The sequence below is a fragment of the Schistocerca cancellata genome, chromosome 2, assembly GCF_023864275.1.
Source record: "Schistocerca cancellata isolate TAMUIC-IGC-003103 chromosome 2, iqSchCanc2.1, whole genome shotgun sequence".
Lineage (NCBI taxonomy): Eukaryota > Metazoa > Arthropoda > Insecta > Orthoptera > Acrididae > Schistocerca > Schistocerca cancellata.
The window spans coordinates 120,776,296-120,788,495 of record NC_064627.1 but is presented as its reverse complement, the minus strand read 5'-3'; the positions used below and the strand labels follow the sequence as shown (position 1 = coordinate 120,788,495).

Below are 12,200 nucleotides of genomic sequence, written 5' to 3'. Positions count from 1 at the left end.
TTTTGTTATTACTGTCAGCAAGGCAACCTTGGAAATAATGTTGATATACTTGGTTCATAGTAATGAATTATTATTTAATTATTCTTATGTAATTATTTTAGTTCTTATCTTAGCAGTTGTGTGTACATACGTACCAAAATAAGACATGTTTCTTACCTGAAAATATGGATTTGTGCTACAGATTGCTGGTTTATCTTTCAGGACTTTGTGGAACTTGTAATGATCTTACAAAAAGCTGCAGAAATTCAAGGACACCCTGTGACAATAAGTGGGTCACTAGCAGAATTTCTCTCGCGCTATGCAGCAATTTTAGCTTCACAGGGAAATCTGGTGGATGCTCTTACATATCTTGGCAATGCACAGGATGTAAGTATTACTTTGTGTAAGTGCATGTTGTTTCTTGATATTAATATCAAATCTTTGGGTACCAGTAATGTGGTCCTTGTGTCGAAGGATAACTCTGTTCTTACATCATCTCATTCCGTTTACTCCTACTGTTTTTCTCTCATACTAATTCTCCTACCATTATTGATATTCTTTCTTGTATCTTTTATTGTTTGCTATGCCAACTACTTTGACTATTTTCCCTTCACTGCCTCTTGCTGGTCTATGATGATATGCGGATTCAGAGATGTTATTATAATATTTTGTTTGTCCTTTCCTGTTCTGCTTGTGGATGGTTTCCATACCTTCATTAACATTCAGACAAGATGATTTTCCTTTTTTAACATTGATGGTAAAGTTTTTTTTTTGTTTTTCATGTAAAATGCATGTCTTGCCAAATTGTAGCTTTTATTGTTTACATGTTATTCCTGTTTCGATATACATGTTCCAAACATAATGGTGTGGGATCTGTACATGAATTAGGCTTATGTTTTACACAAATCATCAACAGTAACAATACAGCACGAGGGACAAGAAATATGTAGAACTGATTGTTCAAAATTCCTGTATGTGCACATTGATCAGATGCACAGAAACATTCTGCAAGGATAATATCCCCCCCCCCCCCCCCCCCCCCCCCCCCCCCCCGCCCTCCCCCATGAACCATGGACCTTGCCGTTGGTGGGGAGGCTTGCGTGCCTCAAAGATACAGATAGAGGTGCAACCACAATGGATTGGGTATCTGTTGAGAGGCCAGACAAACGTGTGGTTCCTGAAGAGGGGCAGCAGCCTTTTCGGTACTTGCAGGGGCAACAGTCTGGATGATTGACTGGTCTGGCCTTGTAAAACTAACCAAAACGGCCTTGCTGTGCTGGTACTGCGAACGGCTGAAAGCAAGGGGAAACTACAGCCGTAATTTTTCCTGAGGGCATGCAGCTTTACTGTATGGTTAAATGATGATGGCGTCCTCTTGGGTAAAATATTCCGGAGGTAAAATAGTCCCCCATTCAGATCTCCAGGCGGGGACTACTCAGGAGGATGTTGTTATCAGGAGGAAGAAAGCTGGTGTTCTATGGGTCAGAGCGTGGAATGTCAGGTCCCTTAATCGGGCAGGTAGGTTAGAGAATTTAAAAAGGGAAATGGATAGATTAAAGTTAGATATAGTGGCAGTTAGTAAATTTCGGTGGCAGGAGGAACAAGACTTTTGGTCAGGTCAATACAGGGTTATAAATACAAAATCAAATAGGGGTAATGAAAGAGTAGGCTTAATAATGATTGAAAAAATAGGAATGTGGGCAAGCTACTACAAACAGCACAGTGAACGCATTGTTGTGGCCAAGGTATATACGAAACCCACGCCTACCAAGTTTATATGCCGACTAGCTCTGCATATGACAAAGAAATTGATGAAATGTATGATGAGCTAAAAGAAATTATTCAGATAGTGAAGGGAGACGAAAATCTAATAGTCATGGGTGACTGGAATTCGGTAGTAGGAAAAGGAAAGAAGGAAACATAGTAGGTGAATATGGAATGGGTGTAAGGAATAAGAGGAAGCCGCCTGGTAGAATTTTGCACAGATCATAACCTAATCATAGCTAATACTTGGTTCAAGAATCATAAAAGAAGGTTGTATACATGGAAGAAGCCTCGAGATACAGACAGATTTCAGATAGATTATATAATGGTAATACAGAGATTTAGGAACCAGGTTTTAAATTGTAAGACATTTCCAGGGGCAAATGTGGACTCTGACCGCAATCTATTGGTTATGAGCTGTAGATTAAAACTAAAGACACTGCAAAAAGGTGGGAATTTAAGGAGATGGGACCTGGATAAACTGACAGAACCAGAGGTTGTAGAGAGTTTCAGGGAGAGCATTAGGGAACGATTGACAAGAATGGGGGAAGGAAATACAGTAGAAGAAGAATGGGTAGCTTTGAGAGATGAAATAGTGAAGGCAGCAGAGGATCAAGTAGGTAAAAAGACGAGGGCTAATAGAAATCCTTGGGTAACAGAGAAGATATTGAATTTAATTGATGTAAGGAAAAAATATAAAAATGTAGTAAATGAAGCAGGCAAAAAGGAATACAATCGTCTCAAAAATGAGATTGACAGGAAGTGCAAAATGGCTAAGCAGGGATGGCTAGAGGACAAATGTAAGGATGTAGAGACGTATATCACTAGCGGTAAGATAGATACTGCCTACAGGAAAATGAATATCAAGAGCTCAGATGGAAACCCAGTTCTAAGTAAGGTAGAGAAAGCAGAAAGGTGGAAGGAGTATATAGAGGGTCTATACAAGGGCGATGTTCTTGAGGACAATATTATGGAAATGGAAGAGGATGTAGATGAAGATGAAATGGGAGATATGATACTGTGTGAAGAGTGTGACAGAGCACTGAAGGACCTAAGTCAAAACAAGACCCTGGGAGTAGACAACATTCCATTGGAACTACTGACAGCCTTGGGAGAGCCAGCCCTGACAAAACTCTACCATCTGGTGAGCAAGATGTATGGGACAGGCGAAATTCCCTCAGACTTCAAGAAGAATATAATAATTCCAATCCCAAAGAATGCAGGTGTTGACAGATGTGAAAATTACCGAACTACCAGTTTAATAAGCCACAGCTGAAAAATACTAACACGAATTCTTTACAGACGAATAGAAAAACTGGTAGAAGCCGACCACGGGGAAGATCAGTTTGGATTCCATAGAAAGGTTGGAACACGCGAGGCAATACTGACCCTACGACTTGTCTTAGAAAATAGATTGAGTAAAGGCAAAACTACATTTCTAGCATTTGTACTTAGAGAAAGCTTTTGACAATGTTGACTGGACTACTCTCTTTCAAATTCCGAAGGTGGCAGGGGTGAAATACAGGGAGCTGAAGGACATTTACAATTTGTACAGAAGTCAGAAGGCAGTTATAAGAGTCGAGGTGTATGAAAGAGAAGCAGTGGTTGGGAAGGGAGTGAGACAGGGTTGTAGCCTATCCCCGATGTTATTCAATCTGTATATTGAGCAAGCAGTAAAGGAAACAAAAGAAAAATTCAGAGTAGGAATTAAAATCCATGGAGAAGAAATTAAAACTTTGAGGTTCACCAGTGACATTGTAATTCTGTGAGAGACAGCAAAGACACCTGGAAGAGCAGCTGAACGGAGTGAACAGTGTCTTGAAAGGAGGATATAAGATGAACATCAACAAAAGCAAAACGACGATAATGGAACGTAGTCGAATTAAATCGGGTGATGCTGAGGGTATTAGATTAGGAAATGAGACACTTAAAGTAGTAAATGAGTTTTGCTATTTGGGAAGCAAAATAACTAATGATGGTCGAAGTAGAGAGGATATAAAATGTAGACTGGATTTGTCAACATCGAGTATAGATTGAAGTGTCAGGAAGTCTTTTCTGTAAGTATTTGTATGGAGTGTAGCCATGTACGTAAGTGAAACGTGGACGATAAATAGTTTGGACAAAAAGTGAAAAGAAGCTTTTGAAATGTGGAGCTACAGAAGGATGCTGAAGATTAGATGGGTAGATCACATAACTAATGAGGAAGTACTGAATAGAATTTGTGGAGAAGAGAAATTTGTGGCAGGACTTGACTAGAAGAAGGGATCAATGGGTAGGACATATTTTGAGGCATCAAGGGATCGCCAGTTTAGTATTGTAGGGCAGTGCGGAGGGTAAAAATCGTAGAGGGAGACCAAGAAATGAATACACTAAACAGATTCAGAAGGATGTAGGTTGCAGTAGGTACTGGGAGATGAAGAAGCTTGCACAGGATAGATTAGCATGGAGAGCCGCATCAAACCAGTCTCTGGACTGAAGACCACATCAACATCATCATCTCGTATCCTTCTTCAAACTTCAGTAGGCAACAGTTTAAAGTTTGATGCATAATAACTGCTGCTTCACAACAAATTTATGCTTTATGAAATTGTTGTGAACAATCAGGTATTTGTTAAAAATAATAGTAGCATTCAAAAATAACCTCCACTGTTCCTAACTTTGCTCTTATACAGGAAGGAGCAAATTGTATAACCATAAAAATATTTGCCCACTTCTTTTTTGGATTAAGTTGCTGGCAGATAATGAAAATTCAAAAAACAATCTGAAACCATAGCTGCTGGACAACTTTTACTTTTCTATAGATGAATTTCTGAGTAGATAGTATGTACATGGTTGGATTACTTTTATCAGATTTTCTTATAGAATAAAATTAAAACAAACTCCAGTTTTGTAAACGGCTAGCATGTAGCAGTTAGAGATGGGAAAACACCTCTCCTCTTTGGGAACTGTTCATTTTTACTCAGTCATTGTTCCTCCTTTTATCTAATTGTGCATGTGATTTTACACAGCTCATCCTACATGGAATGGAACCCAACTGTGGAGGGGGAGGGATGTGGGGGGAGAGCCCGTCTCTAATTGCTACATGCTAGTCATTTACAAAACTGGAAAAGTAACCCAACCACATATATACTATCTACTCAAAAATTATCTCATAGAGAAATAGGAGTTGTCAAGTATAAATGATGTCAGTTTGTTTTTTTGTACTTTCAGAAAGCATCACCTTAGGTGGTCGACATGACGGGGCCATTGACTGAAAGCCAGGTAGTACATAGAGGCCAGATCAGGCTGAACAGAAGTAAGGCTACGGAACGTGTTTATGACCCAGTGCAGATCATCCCAGTTGTCATTCACTTTTAAGGAAAGCTTATAATCGTAGCAAGCACAATGCCTTCGGTTTCATTTGGTTTACAGTAAATTAATATACTTGTGGAGGCATTACTAGTGTGAAATAACTGGAAGTAAACTGTCACCTTTTAAACTTTAATAGTTTCCATTCACAATTTGCGGATGTGTAGTTAATTTACACATCAAAGTGCCATACTAGCTCCACGGGAAGGAAGATTGTTTTGGAAAAAATCACAACTTCCAACTCTGGAGGTGAGACAGTTAGACGCTATGTGTCAGCAATGGCAGCAACTAGATAAATTTGCTGGAAGATCTTTGAAACTTTATAAGTGAAAAGAAACTAGACACTCTTTCTTTCTTTCTTTCTTTCTTTTTCTCTTTCTCTTTTCCCCTAAACATTGACAACTTAGCACACATTGTTGCTTTAAAGATCTTTACAGTAGAAAAGACAACCAAGTTTTTGATCAGTTGATACTAGAAAGGGGTTCTAGAGGTCATGCATGGAATCGATCATCAGTTACCTGAGAAAGAGAACTGTTGAGTGAGCACAGAAAGCCATTAAAAAGATGAGAATGAAGTGAATATTAAATTCAGTACTTCAGTAAATTAGAAGTTAATGTAATAAAAATAAAAATATTACACATAAATATATTTGAAAAGCAAAAAGTCCACTGCTAGTGTAATGCTGATAAATGTATGCATATTTCAGTTCTTTAATTTACCACAGAAAAGGGCATCAAAAAGTTGTCCATGAAACTTGTGCAGAATGATATTTTAGTTAAATCATTAATTTTTTGTCTCTACAGTCTAAAGTATGATCACTTTTAGTGGTGCATGTGTTATGATTGAAAACATTTTGGAAAAAAAGATTTCTTTTAATTTCTTTGCTGGCATAAGATAGATGATTGGATTATATTGATAGTTTTTGAATTAATTGCGAACTCTCTTCTCAAAGAACAGTCTTTCTGTGCTCTAAGGGGATCCATCATGCAAGATTGGTGACAATAGCCATTCATGTAATGAAAAAGTTGTTTCATGATGAAGTTGAATTATGAACACAAGAATATACTGCAGTTCATTCGGTTTGTATTTCCCTTACCATTGTGCATGATGAAGTACGATCCTGTGCCACTTCAGAAGCCAAAGAAACGTATTTGGATTTCTAATTCTTTCAAAACTTTAATCAAGTCATTGATAGTGGTATCCTGAGTGTGGTCTTATGAAAATTGGATAACCATTTACGGTCCCTGTCCACTGTTTGGTCCCCTTAATCATTTGACTAAAAAATGAAAACTACTCTGAATCGTGAAACAGAACAACAGATGAAAATATATAAGGATCCAAGCAGGAATCGACCAAAAACAGAATATCTTCAAACATATTTGATTTGTGTAACAAGTTCTGTAAGACAGTGGTATGAAAATGATTTCATCAGTGCTGTACATCATTTACTAAACTAAAAGTTGCAAATGATCCATCTGAGACAGGCTTCAAGCTCATGTAATACTCTGCCAAATAATGCATAAAAAAAAAGACGAGGAACAGAAGCTATATGATGTTGCATATGAGTAGCCCCATAAGGTTGTGACTTTAACAAAAATATTTTTAAAGGAAAATGTGATTTTTTGAGATGAAAAGTGGATATGATTTTATGCCATTCTATAATTTTTCAAATGAAGGGAGACTCTTTCCCCTTCCCCTACTGAGTCGAAATCATTCACAAAGAAGCCAAACTTGGGGGTGTCACAAAGAAACACCCAAACTTGAAAGTAATAGCCTTGTTATTGGAATATATGTGAAAATCACAATTTTGATGTAAACTTTCTTATATTACAGTTTAAAAAAAAATTTGAAAGTAATCTAAAAAACTAGTTATTAACTCAAGCAGACGAAACCGAAAAATCTATTAAAAAAAAAATTTGCCTTGTGATAAGCACACATTGCTCAGTTAATCAAAATGATGAATAAATAATCAAAAATGTGTTCGTTGCTTGAAGAAATATGTTACATACAACTTATATCAATATAAATAATAAAAAAAAGCTCTAAATTACTGATCATGGACATTGAACAGAATATGCAATGAATTAAAACTGAGATTTTGAGAACAGTTATAAACGTAACGAAGACTGGTGAATGCAATACAAAAGAATGACGACATGGCCGCGTGCGTGCGCATGTGTCTATTGTTGATAAAGACCAATGGCCGAAATCTTTGTGAGAGTCTATTTGTTGTGCCTGTCTGCGACTCAGCATCTCCACTATATGGTGAGCAGCAACTTTCCTTCTCATAATATTGTTACATTCCACCCTGGATTTTCCATTGTTTGATTCAAACCAACTTATAGTTACATATAGACCTCTGCCACCACCTGGCACAAAGAAATGGTGTGCTCAAAACACTGGTACATAGGGCTTGCTGCCCCTCCAACAATGAGAGTCTCAACAGAGATCTTGAAGATTTGACACACAGTGTTCCAGGAGAACGGCGACACAGAATGGCAAACTGGGAGAGTGCTATGCCCTACACTAGCTGCACAACTGGCAAAAACAGAAGAGGAACCTCAGAAGGATATGACCATTGTATTTATTCCATTTTGTGGCATATTATCTGGAAAGATAAGACGAATTCTTCGGGAAGAGTGGTTGAAGACTGTTCTCCTCCCTCCAGGTAAAGCAAGGGCAAGGGCACTGTTTGGTATTGTCAAGGACAAACTTGGACTATGGAAGTCTGGGGTCTATCAGATATCTTGCCAGTGGGGTGTGACATATATAGCTCAAACAGTCTCTACTGTCGAAGATCGTCGACCGTAACACCAGTAGCACACCAGATTGCAACCTCCTAGCAAGTCACCAATCATGGGAAGTTGCCTATCAGAATTGATTGCTATGAATTATGGCCTTGCTAAGGTTTGGACACTTCTTGAACTGTATAATGAAAGGACCTACCAAGATTCAAGTGAGGGAACTGCTGATTAGTCATGGTAGTGATTGCATCCTTTAGCAGAGCGTGGGAAGCTGCTTTTAGATTAAGAAAGAAGAGACACATACCTTATACAGAGTGATGTTTCTGGGGAGGATGCTATACTCGCACAACACGCAAGCATCTGGGTGTGAACTGTGGAGAGAGCACAAACTCAGAGGAAGTGGGGGAGTAGGTAGGAGTTCACCAGTGCACCTGATGATGATAGTGTGGTCCCTTGCCAAAATATTGTGCCGATTGGAACTGACAACCAGCTTCACCATGAATAGTTTATCGTTACCCATAATAGATAAGGGACAGTGTCATGGATGAATCAAGTGAGCAGATTCTAACAATTTATATTCAGATGTCAGTATCAATGTCTTGCAGATAAGTTGAAAAAGTGAATCAATCAGATGCTTGTATCAGTGAGTTCGTATTATTTTCTAATGATTGCATATTGACTGATTGAGGTACTCCACTGGCATTCAACTTGAATTTGAGAGGAGCACGATATAGGCTCTGTTCAGTCATCCAGATACTCCCTGAATGTTATCAGGCAAATGCCAAAATGGTTCCTTAAACAAGACCACAGAATATTTGCTAACTTCGAGCTGGTGCCCCATTGTTAATAACATATGTGCAATGTGATGTTTAGCTCTAACCTTCTATCAACTGCATGCTGGATTTTATTGCATTTACTTCATTGAACATTATTTGTTTATTCATATCGAAAGCATCAAACTTCAGCATACAAGATACATACATAAACAAAAATAATAATGTTTATAAACTAATTGCTACTTTAAAATTGGAAGACAATCATACCGCTTGTAAGAAAAAGCCTACACTGGTATAGTTTGTTATCTACACAGTCACTTATAAATTGATACTTAATTGGAATTTGACGACTAAGTTAAAGGAATATGGAAACGAAAGAAATAAAGGTAAACATGGCTGTTCAAGCAACTTAAGCCTAGTATTTGACAGTTACTATGTACAGCTTCATAGTTTGTAGATATCAGGTTATCAGTGGTAAATCTTGCATGACGTAGTCTAATTTGGGGTAAGTGCTCTGTAGTTTGTTGAAATCCACAGTCACAAAAGATTAATGATGCGGGATAAAGCATTTCTGCTGATTTTCTTTTGTCCTTGCTGCCTGTGTTCTGAGCGTGTTCAGAGTTACCACTTGGGACATTGCTCAGCGAAACCAGCAGCTACATTTTCCAATGGTGTCACCCAGTAGTCAGTAGTGTTCATACCTTATCTTCCACATAGATGATTGGGAACAGATCTGTTGGTCAGTGTTATCTGTTGTCCTTATGAAACATTCCTGTGGAAAAAAAAGGAGGGGGGGGGGGTGACCATATAATTGGTTATTATATGGTATATCGTTCTCTGCATGCAGCTACCACATACTTGATGTCTGGAGGGGGAATTCCAGTTACATTGTCAATGTTATGCTGTGGTGTGTGTTTCGGATATCCAGTAACGAGTCTACATATCTCGTTAAGAGCAATATCCACTTGTTTAGTATGGGCAAAATTGTATCAGGGATGGGTAGCAAGCTACGTAAGGTGAGGTAAAGTTGTAGATTTTTAACTGTTTTTGCTGCTCCACCTCATGATGTTCCTATAATTTTGTGCAGTATGTTATTTCTTTTTAGATACTTTTTGTTTTACTTCCTGACAGTGCTGCTTGAATGTTAATGTATGACCCCAAGATATTGGGGCTGGAAACTGTGTTCCAGCTGCATTCCTCTCCAAGCCACTTGAAGTTTCCTAATGACATATCTGTTCCTCAGATGGAATGTGCACATGTGTGTTTCGCTGGAATTTGGATGCAGAGGTCTCTGCCTTGGAAGAGAGAGCAAGATCATCAGCATAGATGTAACTTCATATGTTATTGTGCAGGGGTTGATCATTGTCATAAATATTAAATAGCAGGAGTGTCAAAACATTATCATTTGGTAACAAGTTCTATTGGACACTCCATCAGCTGCACTGGTCTTGGAATTATATGAAAAATCTTCTATTTTGAAGGAGGTAATCTGCAGTTATACCATACATTTTGCACAGGAGTGACTGTTAGATCAATAGATGCTACCACAATGGCCTTTCATGTCTCAAAGCTGCCTGTGATTGCTAGGTTAGATTTAATAATTGTACTGTACAGTTCTCACCTGGCCTAAATCCAGCTTGCTGTGGGATTATGAGGGGTTGAGCTGTTTATGTCATCAACTTGCTTGCTGGTTTCAGAATGGTAACTACACGACACTTCCTCCATAATATTGGGTTCCACCATTTACTGAGACAGTTATGGAAGAAACATATGAGCCAGTCATATGTTTTTCTTTGTATCTATGATATGAGCCAGTAGCTTACCTAACTTTAGCAACTTATATTGTCCTTCCGAGTTCTTCTTGAGTAAACTGTTCAGGAAGATCAGTCAGATCCCTTTCCAGGGATAGGTGTATTGTAGTGGAAGACTTATGAAAGCAACAGTCTGGTTTACTGTTCTTAAGCAGGATGATAACTATTCGATCAGCAGAAATGTCAGATGTACAGATCTTTTTAGTAAGAACACTGTTTAATCTCTTCAGCAGTCTCTATACGCCTTGACTTCTTCTGGATGTGTCTAGTTCTTCCATGAGTTTGATCCATATCTCTCTCTCTCTCTCTCTCTCTCTCTCTCGACTTCAGTGATTAAGTTGTTGGCCAGCTAGAGTCATTTCTTCACTCTGCAGCTCATCCTCAAAATGTTGAAGGTACTTCTATAGTTGTTTCATGGTTATTTCTCAAAAGTTGAAGGTTACTTTTTTTAGTTGTTGCATTGTGCTCATAGTAAGTCCCTGTATGTAGTTGGTTCTGCAACCTCGAGTAATAGTCATCCATGAGCATTATTTCAACAAACTGGTCATAGGACTCAGGTGTAAGGACTGTTTCAGTTATCTTCTGATACAGCACGACTTTGGATTTCTCTCAGTGAGCTATTCTGAAGTTAAATCTTTGACAGAATGGTGCAACATGTGGCCTTATGGCTGACACAATTTGGCATATTGTTGGCTGATGGTGAGTGTTTGAGATTGAGTGCATATGAACTTTGTACAGTGTTCAGCTATGTTATTGTCCGTGAACAAAATGTCAAAATTGTAAACACAACCTCGTCTGCAGCTACTGAGCAGTGTAGGTTGTTTGTTGGTATGAATTAATGTTAGATGATAGGAGAACATTTTCTCAATTTCTGTCATCAGCATTGATGCCCTATTCAGTACAATGACTACTGAAATCTCCAATTATGAACTTCATCTTTCCTTTAAGAAAGTTCCAAAGCTGTATCCAGTTTGGCAAACAGTGAACTTGCAAACTGTCGATTGGGCCTCTTAGCAATGAGAAATGTACCAGGGATCCTGTTGTAGGGTTGACAGGTTTCTCTTTGGATTTCTTGGATACAAAAGACATCACATTTATGATCTATGGATAGCTGCTTCAACAGGTTGGTTGGAGATAAGCCTCCTCATCTTTGGCCCTAACAAAGGCTGAAGTTTAGCTGAAAGATTATCCTTCTTTTCAAAGAATGCTTTTGTATTGAAAGCATCTGCCAGTAATTTTACAGTTGACCAAGGGATGCCCAATTACAAGTAAATGTTAAAATTTTCTGGAAAGCTCCTTTCGTGTACATCATTGAACATGATTGATTTGGATGCTTTTTTTCTGGATCTTATTGTTTAACTCTTGAAGTCTAAGTACTCAGAAAAGACATCTACCACTGTACAGGAATGCAAGAGAATGTGGAAGTGAAGTAAGTACAAATGGGAGCAAACTGAATAAAGTATCCAGTATTGAAGTTCTAGGCATTAAATTTACAATGAGGCAGATGGGTTGGGAATTACTTCTTGACATTGATTTGAATCTTACTGTGGCTTTCAATCCCATATGTGTTCTGGCTTGGTGACTTAATCAATACCACATTGTTCTCTAATGGATGTCTGATGATGTGGTGTTATTGGTAATTGTAACGGTGACCTGTACCTCTCATACCCCATTCAACAGGAACTGTGAGTGACTGGAAAAATTCACTTTTAACATCTGTTTTTATCTACATTTATAATTGTGGTACTGATAATAACAATATAGCACTATAGTTGTAG

General features: G+C 38.2%; 1 protein-coding gene across 7 annotated transcripts in view; it reads left to right on the top strand.

The window, feature by feature from the left end:
* Positions 1-12,200, top strand: part of LOC126161371 (protein transport protein Sec31A) — a 154,667-nt gene that overhangs the window by 83,401 nt on the left and 59,066 nt on the right. For all 7 annotated transcript variants that reach the window (XM_049917142.1, XM_049917141.1, XM_049917146.1 and 4 more), the window contains one exon: positions 202-366. In XM_049917142.1, the coding sequence (XP_049773099.1) occupies positions 202-366 (165 nt within the window). The remainder of the gene's footprint in view (positions 1-201; positions 367-12,200) is intronic.